The 13,233-nt window shown below is 41.8% G+C and overlaps 1 protein-coding gene across 1 annotated transcript; it reads right to left on the bottom strand.

The window, feature by feature from the left end:
- Window positions 1-1,789: 1,789 nt before the first annotated feature.
- On the bottom strand, window positions 1,790-12,747 carry rbm24a (RNA binding motif protein 24a). Its single transcript, XM_086177577.1, has 4 exons — window positions 12,282-12,747; window positions 11,034-11,157; window positions 10,752-10,806; window positions 1,790-4,343 (listed from the first exon to the last, which is right to left on the bottom strand). The coding sequence occupies exons 1-4, from the start codon at window positions 12,447-12,449 to the stop codon at window positions 3,992-3,994; spliced, it is 699 nt and encodes a 232-aa protein (XP_086033703.1). The 5' UTR covers window positions 12,450-12,747; the 3' UTR covers window positions 1,790-3,991.
- Window positions 12,748-13,233: the final 486 nt, after the last annotated feature.

Below are 13,233 nucleotides of genomic sequence, written 5' to 3'. Positions count from 1 at the left end.
AACAGATCAGATTAGAAATACACATATAATCCCGGAGGAAATTGTATAGTTGTATAATCTCTGAGGTGATTTTGAGCAAAACACAAAAATGTTACTTGTAACTTGGCTGAGTTTTCAGGTTGGATAAGAGCCCCCGATTGGCCCAAACGCGGAATAGAAAATAAAAGTATCCCAGCTGACGCATAATCTACAGAAATGTGATTCAAAGAACGAGGTGGTAAAACTTTGACACGTTGCTAAACCAAAAAAAAAAAAAATGCTGCCATTGATGCTTGTCACTTAATGTTTAAGTGACACTGAAAACAGTATTGCAGATTCTGCAGGCAAGACAGCCTGAATAACACATGATTAGAATACAAATTATGGTCAATATCAGCAAGCAATAATTAAAGGGATCATACAAATGTAACCAGCAACAACATAGATGAATTAATGTAGGCGGATTATTACTTATTAAATCTTTTGTTACTCATTCACCAAGACTGTAAATGACAGCCGTGCACGGTCAATGCTCATAAATTTCTTCTAAATATGTGTTTTGAGACCTTCGAGGGAAAGAGATGAACAAGCGATCATGAATCCTGCCTCCTTCTGAAGGAAAAGCACATGGATCATTTTAATGAATTTCATTCATGGAATTTTATTTCACTTACAGAAGTAACATCACACAAAAAATGCACCACTACTATTTAGTTATTCATCAAAAAACTAACCCTACTAAAAGAACATAAGTTATATTTACGTAACTGAGCTCAACATAAAAAAACTTTTTCCTGCACTACATTATTTTTCAGTTATGTGCATTTCACCTTAAATAGTTTATTTAATTCAAATAGTAAATAGTTTAGACTTCCAGTCATCCCCCCCAAAATCAGCATAATTGGTCACAGTTTTTACTTGACTAGGACGATATAAGTAGTTGTGATCTGTGCAGTCACAATTAGCTGTAATATTGTAAACTACATTCACAAGTATAATTTTTGGTACATGTACTGTCCAATATAGAGCTTATTTTGATTGTGTTTTACAAAACTCTTAAAAGTAATTGTAACCGTATAAGTTGGCAGCACGAGTTACAGCACATCTTTTTATATGGCATCGGAAACAAGCATGCAGAAATGGGATCAGTTTAATAAAGAAATGTGATTTCGCATATGAGGTCAGTCACCTTTACAGCGGCTGATTTCACCCGTAAGGCCTCACCGCGTCCATTTTTGCCACCAGCCTCAATGCGGCCGACTCTCGGGTTTCCCAAGAGACTGAAATTCTCCCTGGAGCCCAGCAGACAACAGAGACATGGCAACAAGCTCCATCCAACATGACTTATTGATAAGAAGGCTGATGAATCATTAACAGCAAAATTCCTGAGAGACTTTTTTTTTTAACTGCGAGACATATCCATGAAAACCCAGGGTGTGACTGCAATTTGATACTGTTGCTAATTATGTCCTCTTGAAATGGCGGCACAATGATGAGCGGAGCAGCATCTGTCTTGCGCTTGTCATCTTGCAGCTGTGACCAAATGCAAGTTGAGACACACACACACACACACACACACACACACACACACACACACACACACACACACACACACACACACACACACACATACACACACACAAAACACACACACAGAGTGGGATCTAGAGTGAACCTGTATACATGCAGAAGAGCAAATACACTAATGAAGGGCAAGTGAACAAATGTGTTGAAAAATGTAAAATGATGATGAGATAGTTTTGTAGCTTTAAACTCCTTTTGCTGTTTCACAAGAAGAAATGTCACCAAGTTTGTTAAATATAGAACATTTTATTCCAATTTTGAGTAAATGATGTTGAAATGCTGAAGTAAAAGTTTTAATATCAACAGGACCTTTGCATTTAAATAGTAACACTTTACATGCCTTCATCCAGTGACAATGAAAAGCTTCCTTAAAAAGTTTTTTTGTCATTTATTTTTCTTATTTCCCTTGTAAGAAATAGTTCAAGTATAAAAATTCCCAACAGTGTAAAATAGCCCATCTGATGAATATGAAGCAAAAGAAGCACAGCTACTGAAAGCTCGACAATGACTATACATTCTAGTGGGTAAAGCAGCATTTTTGCTTGTTTTTTTTTTTTTGTCTTTTTGTTTTATTTTGTTTTATTTTTTGGTCAAAATTATTTTTTTTTTTACTCTCATCTAAACACAGAAGAGGCAGAGTACAATCTGCATGCAAACAGGCCTCCATTTAAATAAAGTTCCTCCATACAAAAGGCATTAAGCTAACCAATATTTAATGTCATGTTCTATAGAATCAAAAATAAAAAATAAAAGTACAGTGCACATAACAGAATTGTATCTTAAATAACTCCTACATCAACATTTGTATATGTTAATAATAATAATTATTATTATTATTATATAATTGCTAAAACTAATCAATAACTTATATATGCCTTGAGATGAGTACACAATAATATTTTTAATACAGTACCGCCACTAAGTCTCTACTCGTAGAGTGTCAACATAGTCAACCCTCAAAAATAAATATCTTAAATAGTAGATTTCTCTTTTTTCTGTTTTTTTTTTCTTTCTCTTAAATAGCAGTAGAAATGTAAGGCACACAGACCAACATAACGTCAAAGAGTCGACCCCCGTCCTCTTCTTGACAGACGTGAGGCAGGCCAGTTGCTGTGGCGAGGGTGTATTTGTACCTGACACCAGACTGCAGCAGCACAGAGGTGGAAGTGCTGACAGGGGCAGGTCTGGGGGCTCTGCGTTGGGTGGAGGGGTGTAAAAGTTGGTTCCCAAATGGGCCCGGGGATTAAAATGTGACAGCTCAACAAACGAGCACAAGTGATGCGTTCTTTCCAGAGTGATCCGTCTGTGTGGCGCTGGAGTGGCTCTGTCCACCCCCACCAGCAGCTGCTCTCTCCCTCTTTCTTTTTTTTTCTCTCTATCCCAGAGCCAGAGAGAAACACCACTGTGCCGCCTTTGTCTTTGACTGCTATGTGTGCAACTCTGGATGCATGTGTTGGTGTACGTGCGAGCGAAACATGTGGAAAAGCAACTGATTTAGTGTTTCTCATTGTCTGAAGCCATTTTCAACCTCTTTCCTTTGTCAGTGCCTTTGTTTTGTTTTGTTTTCCAAGTCCCCTTTTAGTCTAAGAGTCAAGTCAGAGTTGATGACATTTTCAGTTTTTTGTTTCTTTTCTTTGTATTTTTTGCCTCCTGGTGATGTGTTTGCTTTGCATAGGTCAAGAGGTTGAGACACAGAGTAAAAAAGGGGACATTCAGCATCAGGAAGAGATTCTTTCCTCCTATATGTGTGACACGACGAATTACAACTCCTCAACTGACAGAGGTCATATAATAATAGCTAACACACTGGAAACAGTTCCATTTCCCTGATTATCAGAAAATATTAACTCCAAAAAATGCGCTTGAAAGACAAAAAGGACAAGGAGACCCCTCGGTATATCATAATAAAAATAATAAATATATACGTTTCGAGGGCATCGAATTAAAAAAAAAAAAAAGAAAACATTTTCTCAAACTAAACGATGAAGACAGCAATAGGACTTAAAGTCTTAGTTGAACACCTATACCAACCACAGGGATTAGTTCCTGCATTTCGTCTCTAGAAATAAGTACTCTACCACAATGATAATAGTAATGATAATAATAATAATCATAGTAATAACAACAACAATAATAGTAAATCACTTTCCATTATTTGTTCTGCGACTTTTTTTCATTTTCTAATTTTTTGGTTGAAGCACAGCAAGTAGGAAAGTTACCGTAAAAAGTTCCCACCTCACCATCATCACCATCATCATCACCATCATCATCATGATCTTTTTAAAGCAACTCTGCTTCTGAGTCGCTGACACGCCCACCGTTACATCCACTCCCTCTTCCTTTTCCTCTGCTGATCCTTCTCATGACCCCTCAGTTGCGGGTGGGGGTGGGCCTCCCCTCTCTCCATGTCCAACGGTTGCAGTGGCTGCTATTGCATGCGGTCTGCTTGCAGCTGCTGGGGCTGATACTGGCCGAAAGCAGCGGCGGCAGCGGCAGCGGAGCCCGGGGCAGCGGTGGCTAAAGGCTGCTGCACTGCGTAGCCGTAGCCGGCAGTGGCCACATAGCCTGTGGCAGCAGGGGAGGCTGCGTACGGATATTGCTCGTATGCGGCTGCGGCAGCAGCGCTGACAGCGGCCGCGGAATACTGTGCGTAGGCCGCTCCAGTGTAGTCGATGTAGGGGGAGGAAGCGGTGGCAGGCGCAGCGGCTGCGGGCTGCACATGCGGGATGACCACACTAGGCTGCACGAAGGCCTGAGGGTACACATAGTGTGCCGGGATTCTGCGAAGCAAACAAAAATGAATTAGTTTGAGTCTGTATCCACACTCGGTGTTCATGTAAACTCTTCCCCCCTCTGTAAACCCCAAACCCAACTCCATCACACTGTGGCCAAGCAACCCCCACCACCCAACCCCAGTCCAATCCATCAGTCAAGAACAGCAAGGAAATGCCTGCTAGTAGGGATTAGAACAATATAGGGTTGCCAAAATAGAAATCTCTGTGAAAAGAAGATCGGAAGGTGAAGGATTCACTGAACACCCAGAGGTGGCGTTAAAGCTCTGGATCATCATATCCACTGACATAAATGACATCTGACTCTGGAGGATGACACTTGTGAAGCCTGAGAGATGTTGTCATCTTCTGTATGGAAGGTGTCATGCAGAACAAGATTTTTGTTTCTGTGTTTGATTAGACAAGGGGAGGTTGTGGAGACAGAGACAGTTGAGTCCGAGGAGAAAAGAAAAAGACAGAGGTTTGGTGGGAGCCTTAACCTGCAACTACTCTGTGAGTCACATGTGGATTTGGCTGCAGTGCCATCCCCTGCCTGCTGATAGGGGGGTCTGGGGGTGGGGCAGGGAGGCAGGAGGGCTTACAGTGCCGGTGCCGGGGTTGCAGACAGAGGAGATGAGCCCAGGGAAGCATTGTGAAAATGTCACTGCCACTTTGACAGCTGGACAGTTTTCAAAAAGGGACGCTGCTGGCCATTTCCCCCTCTGTGTCAGGACAAAGAGACAGGGCTAGGCTGTGCACCCAGAGGGATGTTTCGATTAAATAAACAATTATGAACAATGAGCGCATTCTGCCCTCCATGACATAGCCTTATCCCGCCCCACAGACTCTATAAGGTCTGGAAACTCAGTTGGATAGCAAGCATGAAGGGTGTTTTTGAAATTCACAGAAGTGAGGAGTCAGCTTGTGACTGTAGGTGGAATCAAACAGAAGTAACAGGAAAACGTTACAACTTGATTAAATTTAAGTCTCTGCCCTCCCTCTTCTTAAAAAAGTCAAATCCAACTGGAATGAGAAGCACCAGGCTTCATGTTTTGCAGGAACAATTAGACGTGATTAAACAATGGCGGCTAGTCTGTTTGAATCCGATTGGATCTGTTGAGCTTTTGAGGAATATGTCAGCAAGCAAAGTAGAATCAGTTGAAATGGCATAAATAAACTTCATCTGGGGGATGTTGGGAGTCTGGATTAGGAGAGGAAGTGCAGAAAATGTTAAATGAGTGAAAGGCAGGATCTATCGTGGCAACCCTATTGTCAGCACTCCATTATCCAATCCAATCACATCTCAACCCAAATCAGTGGGCCAGGAGGAAAAAAAAAACAAGAAAAAACAACAGCAAGGCGTCAGAGAGGAAGATATAAGTGAATAGTCCACCTTGACTTGACTGATTACAAAAACAATAAGAGGGACACAACACAATCACTCCACTGAAAAGACAGAAAACAGGGAAAAGGGGGATGAATGTGTCAGTGCTATACATAGCCATATGGGGTGATATATCGTGTGATACAGCTAATGCTAAGGGACAAAGGTCACAATTAACATTTACACACAACCACAGGCTTTTAAAGTCCAGTGGGACGTGTCTCAGCTGAAGAGGTGCACTGTTTTCTCCTGATTTTCCACTGCGAAATCTGAGACAACATTGTTGTCATCATGTGACACTGAACTGTAATGAAATTGAGCTGGCCACAGGACCTCTCCACAACAGGATGAAGTCAAGTCAAAGTCACTGTCAGCAATCGCCAGTGAACAGGATTTAACATTAAACTTGTATTTTGCAATGTTTTTTTAAGTTACATTTAAATATATCATTCACATATTTGCTGTCTATATTGCTTATTCTGCAGAGGAGGTTGTAGGGGTACTGGAGCCGGTCCCAGGGGACATTTGGTGGGTAGTGGGGTTCACCTTGGACCGGTTGCCAGTCATTCACTCAGCCACAAACACATACAACCTTTCACTCTCTCTTGAATTTATCATTCCTCCATAAATCATTTAATCACCAACATATTAGGTTGACTCCCAATTTGAATACATAAATATATTATTCATATTCATATATATATATATGAATGAAAATATGTTGCAATGGCAACTCTGTAAGAAGTTGACACATTGGACCATAATATTGTTATAAAGAGATTACATTTTTGTGTGGGACAATGAGTTTTAGAGGTACCTCAGCACTAGAGACTATCACTGCATTAAGCTAATATTCACTCTAAAAGGAATATAATACTGACAATGGTGCTCCACAAGGCTCAGTCCCCAGCCTTCTTTTTTTACCATTAACATGCTACATTCTTTGGCGATGTCATATGGAGACATGGCATCAGAGCTCCAATGACCACATCCAACTGCAGCCTATTATTTAGATATAACAATTTACACGGCTGAGAACATCCTTCTGGTTGGATCAGAACAAATGACTGCCACTTAGGCAAAGGAAGCTTGTGAAAAATCTTAGGAATTATCACAGACTAAAAATAAAATGTTTGTCCCAGCATCTAAATGCACAAAAAGTGAATTTTATCACATTAAGATATTTTTCTGAGTGTGTCACTCTCTCTCCTGGCCCAGTGTGAGCCCTTATCACAATTAGATTCAATTACTGCAACAATTGCTATTATGGCCAGCCAAAGAAAACAGCAACTTATACAAAATGCAGCTGCTTTTGGACCAGATTGAGGGAACACATGGAGCTGGTGATTATGGATTCCTTAATAGGTATGTAAATCACAAAACTGTACTATTCTTTACTAGCTGTCTATATATGGTTTTAAAGGAATATATCTGCCACATCCTTCCTAATGCTCTTGAAGCCGTTTAATACTCATGGCTCTTTTAGCCACATGGTCCCAGGCAGTAAAACAGTCTACTAGAGCATCTCAACAGAGCGGAGATCTTTCAGAGGAAGTACATTTGCCACTAGCTGGAAATTTTACCTTAATCCATAATATGCAAAATATTATTATTTCATTTTGTCGCTTAAATCTTTTTCTTAGTTTAGTGTCCTTTTTAAATATGATATGTATCACCTGATACCTGCTGCATGACTTGAGCTTTTGGCGTAAAAATTTTTACAAAATGAGAGGAGGGATAAATCATATTAAGGAATGCATGTTCTCGTCATCAGCCATGTGTGATTGACTGTAGAAGCTGCTTGTCACAGTAACTGTTTTACATAGAATGATCCAACATTCTATAACAGGACTTGAATTGCATGTGTCTCGCTTCTCAACTCTGAATTCTACCATTTTTCTGTTCCTATTCACTACTTCTGCTGTTTGTATGGGATGGGATGGGATGGAACACACACACACACACACACACACACACGAACACACAGCAGAGCACAAGTTCAAATTTTGCCCATGAGAATCAAAGCTCTGGTTGTCAGATTAAATGCAGAGTCATAATAAAAAATCATTTTTCCCTGGCAAAGGCTCACAATGTGGCCTAACCATCACATTTACAGGGAGGCTTTCATGAAGTGGTGCTCGTATCTGTGTTTTCTATTGAACTGTGTTGGGAAAGTGGACAGAATACACTTGTCCAACTACAAAAGATACTTCTCAGGCATGCTAAATGGATTTAAAGATCTAGATGGATTTAAAGATCTTCAGTCAGCGTATACACAACTTACTTTGACAAAGTGCTTTGATAGATTAATTTGGTTGGCTATTCATTATAATATCTCACAGAGCCAACAACCAAATGCAAAACTGACTGTAATCAAGTTAAAATCTTATCAACAATTGAGAGATTTTGGACTGCAGAGACTGCCACGCTAGACACTCAGCTGGAGAGCAGCTCTTAACTGTTTTTTGCTGCAGTAATAGACCCTGAGGATGGGTGAGGATGGGCTTTTTTGGCCCAACAGTCTTCACCCTGATGCTCCTACATTCCCCAGTGTCTTGTAGGCAAATTTCAAATGCTGATGAATATCTCTGGATGACACTTTTGTTCTATAAGATCATGAGAATGGAAGGAATTGTCACACTGGGCGCACTCAACTTTGGACTTAATGACTACTAAAGCCTGGAACCTGATCCGTACAGATATGACAGCTGATATTTATACCAATATTTCTGAGAAGAAATATTTGCGCAGCGATTGAAGGTTTTCATTATAAATCAAACTCCATCAAATAATACTGGTGAAGGGTCTGTAATGAACCAGCAGCAACTGATGTCTCTGGACCATCACAAAGACAATGTACTTGGTATCATACAGACATATGTCGGTTGCAAATTCAAATCAGGGTTATTTGACGAACACGATAATGGGCTGATGGTGTGCTGAATCGGTCTTGGGAATTGGACTTGAAAGCAAAAAAAAAAAAAAAAAAAGCTAAAACATGTTAAATGTCAGCTTTGGTGGACGGTAATGTTGTGGCATTTTGGAGGAGGTGGGATTTAAGTTAAAAATACTACACAAATAAAAAATTATAATAATCCTGTTTCTATAATTTGGTTATTGATAGTCTGAGAAATATTCAAACAATCGGTTATTTTCCAGTTAGGTGTCTGCAAGGAATCTAGATATAGTAATCAGACCAGATATTTTAAATATAAGAGAATGTTTTGTAAAATTCTCACCTCTGTGCAATTGCATATATGTAGGATGAAAGGCCGTGATCAGTTGATACATCAGTCAGTTTCGAATGAGATGATCATGCAGTTTCCTATTATGTATTGAAGGACGTGCTAAACATGACAAATTGAAATTCTGGAATTGCTGTGGACTGATGACATTGTGCTTTGCAAGTGTGACTGCATCAGGGTTACATTAATGTGCCCCTCAAACACCCACTCTGACCTGTTTAAATGGCCCCTGCCCTGCTCTTACATGACAGAGAGACAACTCACCCTCACCAGAACCCCCCCCCACCACCACCTCAATGCACACAGACACACACACACACACACACACTCACACACACAGCTTCATGCGACTGCAGTGTCAGCATTCGGGGCTTTGTGTGGCACAATGGGCGCGCTTGTTTTCGTTAACACCACGGGCCCATGTGACGAAAGCTCGCTCTGAGAGAATAAGGGAGAGAGAGAGAGAGAGAGAGAGAGAGATCCAGACATTTGTTTGTGTCACAGTGGAGACTTTGGTGCGTTGAGCGGAGTTTGTAATGAGCAAACATGTGTACAGACAAAGACACACTAACGCACCCACTCGATTACGCACAAACACACAACTGTGAGCCAGTAAACACATTTCAAAGCTTCCCAGTAAACTAATCTGTCTGTCATTTCTGAGATACCCACATTTGGGATTGGAGGATGAATTGGAATGGGACAATTAGATGGAGGCAGAAAGGAAAAAAGTGATGAGCTGACAATAAGCATTAAATCTGGCAAATATAACAGCTTTTAAATCATGTGTAATGATCATGTGTCTCTACTGTTGCTTTACACAGTAGTGTGCTAGTAACATTAGAAAGATGCTATAGGCACACACACAAGCAGGGGGTCGATGGGTTTAGTCGTTCTGAGGTGTTAGGGAGAGGAAGTCACTGGGGAAAACAAAGAAACACACAGAAAATTCACCTCTCACTCCAACAAGACACTGAAAAACTCATAAAACAGCACATCCTGTTAAACAAAACAGGTCAACCACAAGCTAAAAGCGATTTAAAAAATAAAAAAAAAATTAAGAAACAGTCATCTTTGCTCATCCTTGGCAAAGTTAACACGCTTCCACAAAAGAACACCCCAAAAATTCAGCCAATCCAGCTTTTTTTTTTGTTTTGTTTTTTTGGTCATTAAAGTAGAAAGCACACAGTTTAGCTAACAACACCACTTCATAACTGCACACAAAGCTCTAAATTCTAATTCAACGAATTGGTTTTAAAAGTCAAAATCAAAATGAAACCCACGTACATGCATCTATAATCACCATTTCGAGAGCTCGTTTGTGTGTGTTTGAGTCTACAGGTAATTCCTCTCTCTGATCTGTGATTATGTTCGCAGAACTATTCCACAAACCGGCACAGTTAGCTTAACCGAGACCGAGCCTGTCGAACCAGAGAAAGATAGATAACATTGAGTCAGGCTGGAACTTTCCATCACCGTCCACTCAACACATGCAAGCACGCACTCACTCACTCACACGTGCACGCACGCACACACACACACACACACACACACACACACAGAAACACCGTTTACACAGTTTAACTTGCTTTCTGGTGAACGATGATAAAATACAAAAGATAAATGTCAAGAAATTATTATTTGCACATCATTTCTCTGAGGGAAAAACAAGAATAAAGTAAAAAAGGAATGTTATATCATAAAGTATTACATTTTATAATTAATATCTTTTAAATTGTGTCTATGTAAGCAATCCTCCAAAGGGCATGTGGACATTGCAGTACTTACCCATAAGGCCTCTGGATGAATGCAGGGTGGATTTGAGGAACTCCAAAGGTAAAACCTGCAAATAATAAAGAACAGTGAATACTGGCATGAATCTTAAAAGCCTCCTGAAAAGAGCTGTCAAGGAAGAAAAGAAAAAGATTTCCCCTGGTCATCGGTGTAATGTGTGCAACCTGCTTTGAAACACGTCAACTGACGTTTTATGCGCGTACGATCGAGATCGTCGACAAACACAGGATGATTAAATCTATTACTTAGCATTTCATCCATCCCATCGGCCCTTACCCGGCTGCATCACTCGAGGCTTGGCCCCCAGGTAGGCCAGGTTAACGTTGGCCTTCCTGCCATCAATGATTGGGTTGGGGTCCTTGCAAGCTCGGTCTGCGGCGGAGCGGTCCGCCATCGTCACCTGGGAGGAGTGTCATCTGTTATTCAGGTTCCATTTGCTTGATCTCCACTTGAAGCAACAGATTTCCAAATGTTTAATACTTAAAGCAGAGTGACAGAGAAAATATGACATGATATTTGCAACCGTTCAAAGTGTTCGCATCTGTGTGTGTGTGTGAAATCTTTGCAAGTATTTGGCACCACAGACGCACACATCCAGCATCACCGCCTCCCCCCCCACGTGCTGAAACTGTATCTGCGATGAATGAGAGACGGGTTCCAGTCCAGTGTGGCCCCTGCACAGCACCGCAGACGCCACACTTTATCCCTGTCACCAAAAAGCAAACCGCACAAATATATCCAAAGGGGTAGTTGGGGGATTTAATTTTTATTTATGTTTTCAATGAGAGGTGTACATATATTGCACGTTTCAGTTGGGTTTTGAAGGAAACACTGGACACATCCTTTCAAGCTCAATGTTGAGCAGGAGCTTCTGGGGGAATTAAGTACAAAATTCCTCAGAAATCTAATTTAACCGTCTCAGGGGAGGTCAAGCAAGCTGTCCATCTCTCTCACTCTCTCTCTCTGCAGCCTGCATTAAGTTTTATCTGGCCACTTCACAAATAACAGACAGCTTCCATTGTGACACCTCGACCCTTTTTCACATAATAAATAGTGCAACCCCTCCTTCCCCTGTAAAAAAAAAGATTTAATTCTGACTAGGTGACGCCGGGGAGAAGTTTGATTCGTCATTTCACGTCTTGTCATTGGGGATTTTAGCGGTGTGTGTGTTTTTTCTCCCCCCTTTCCTCCTCCGCAGCTGTCAGCTCTGAGAGAACCGTGTCGGAACGCATTCCGACGCGCAACAAGTCGGTGAGAGGGGGGAGTAAGGCAGCGTGTGTGTGTGTGTGTGTGTGTGTGTGTGTGTGTGTCGGGAGGTATTGCAACAGAAGCTGACGACAAATTTAAACAGAGCCCTCTTATCAAAACATAAACATCCCATGACCGCGGACGTGTTCACGTCAGTCACCGTGTGACGGACGGCCGCGGCTGTCTCAGCCGGTGCGGTGCGCTCGTCTCCTGGGAGTTGCGCGTAAAAGCCCCCACCCACCCACCCACTCCCCCGGTTCTTGCGTGGATACTTACGAATCCATAACCCCTAGACTTGCCGGTCTGCCTGTCGGTGATCACCACCGCCTCCTCGATCTCACCGAACACCTCAAAATATTTCCTGAGACTCGAATCCGTGGTGTGGTAGGGCAGACCCCCGACGAATATCTTCGTATAGGTCGTGTCCTTTTGCGTGGTGTGCATCTTTAGTGCAAAATACAATAAATAGGGAACAATTACAAAAAAAAAGGAAAAAGACTAGTGCAATGTCTCCTTATCTTTGGATGAAAAGGGAGAGGAAAAGAGATCAGCCGGCTCTTGTTACTTTTTTTTGTTTGTTTGTTTTTTGTTTTTTCTGAGGAGAAAAGGAAACGCCAGCAGTGAAATAGAGGTAGAGAAGTTTGTTCCGACAGAGAAGCGCGCACTGCGTCCGGAGCGGATCGTCCCGTCAGGTGTTCGCTGCTCCTCTTCCTCACTCTGCCGTCTAACTAAATATCTTTGGGACCCATTCCTAAAAGCGCGGCACCAAACTCCACCCAGCTGTCGGCCAGTCCCCGCCCGCCCACCGGTACGCACCAACAGCCGGCAAGCGGCGGGACGCTGCGGGATCCCCCCCTCCACCCCCACCCCCAGCACAAAACTGAGCCCCGCAACGAGCGAGCGGTGCCCCGTAGGAGGGCGCAGGGGAGCCAGGCTGCAGATTGGATGGGCAATTTACTCCCCTTTTTTTAATTTATTTATTCATTTATTTTTAAAAAAAGGCTTCACTGCAAAGTCTTAGCTGATCTCATTGAAAACAATTCTTGCGCTCACGAATTCTTGGATCAACCAAAATTTACCTCTTGTCCTTTCGGCTGTTCTCTTCAGAAACTCATCTTCCTCCATCCTCTGTATCCTCTTTTTTTACAGCAACTAAATTCATGTTCTCTTTCACTCTTTCCATATATTCCCTTTATTCTCCAGGCCGCCGGCTTGGATGTTCCAACCT

The sequence above is a fragment of the Fistularia commersonii genome, chromosome 30, assembly GCF_037954325.1.
Source record: "Fistularia commersonii isolate RoL2024-O1a breed Wild chromosome 30, RoL_Fcom_v1.0, whole genome shotgun sequence".
In the NCBI taxonomy this organism is placed as follows: Eukaryota; Metazoa; Chordata; class Actinopteri; order Syngnathiformes; family Fistulariidae; genus Fistularia; species Fistularia commersonii.
This window is presented reverse-complemented; position numbering and strand designations above follow the sequence as displayed.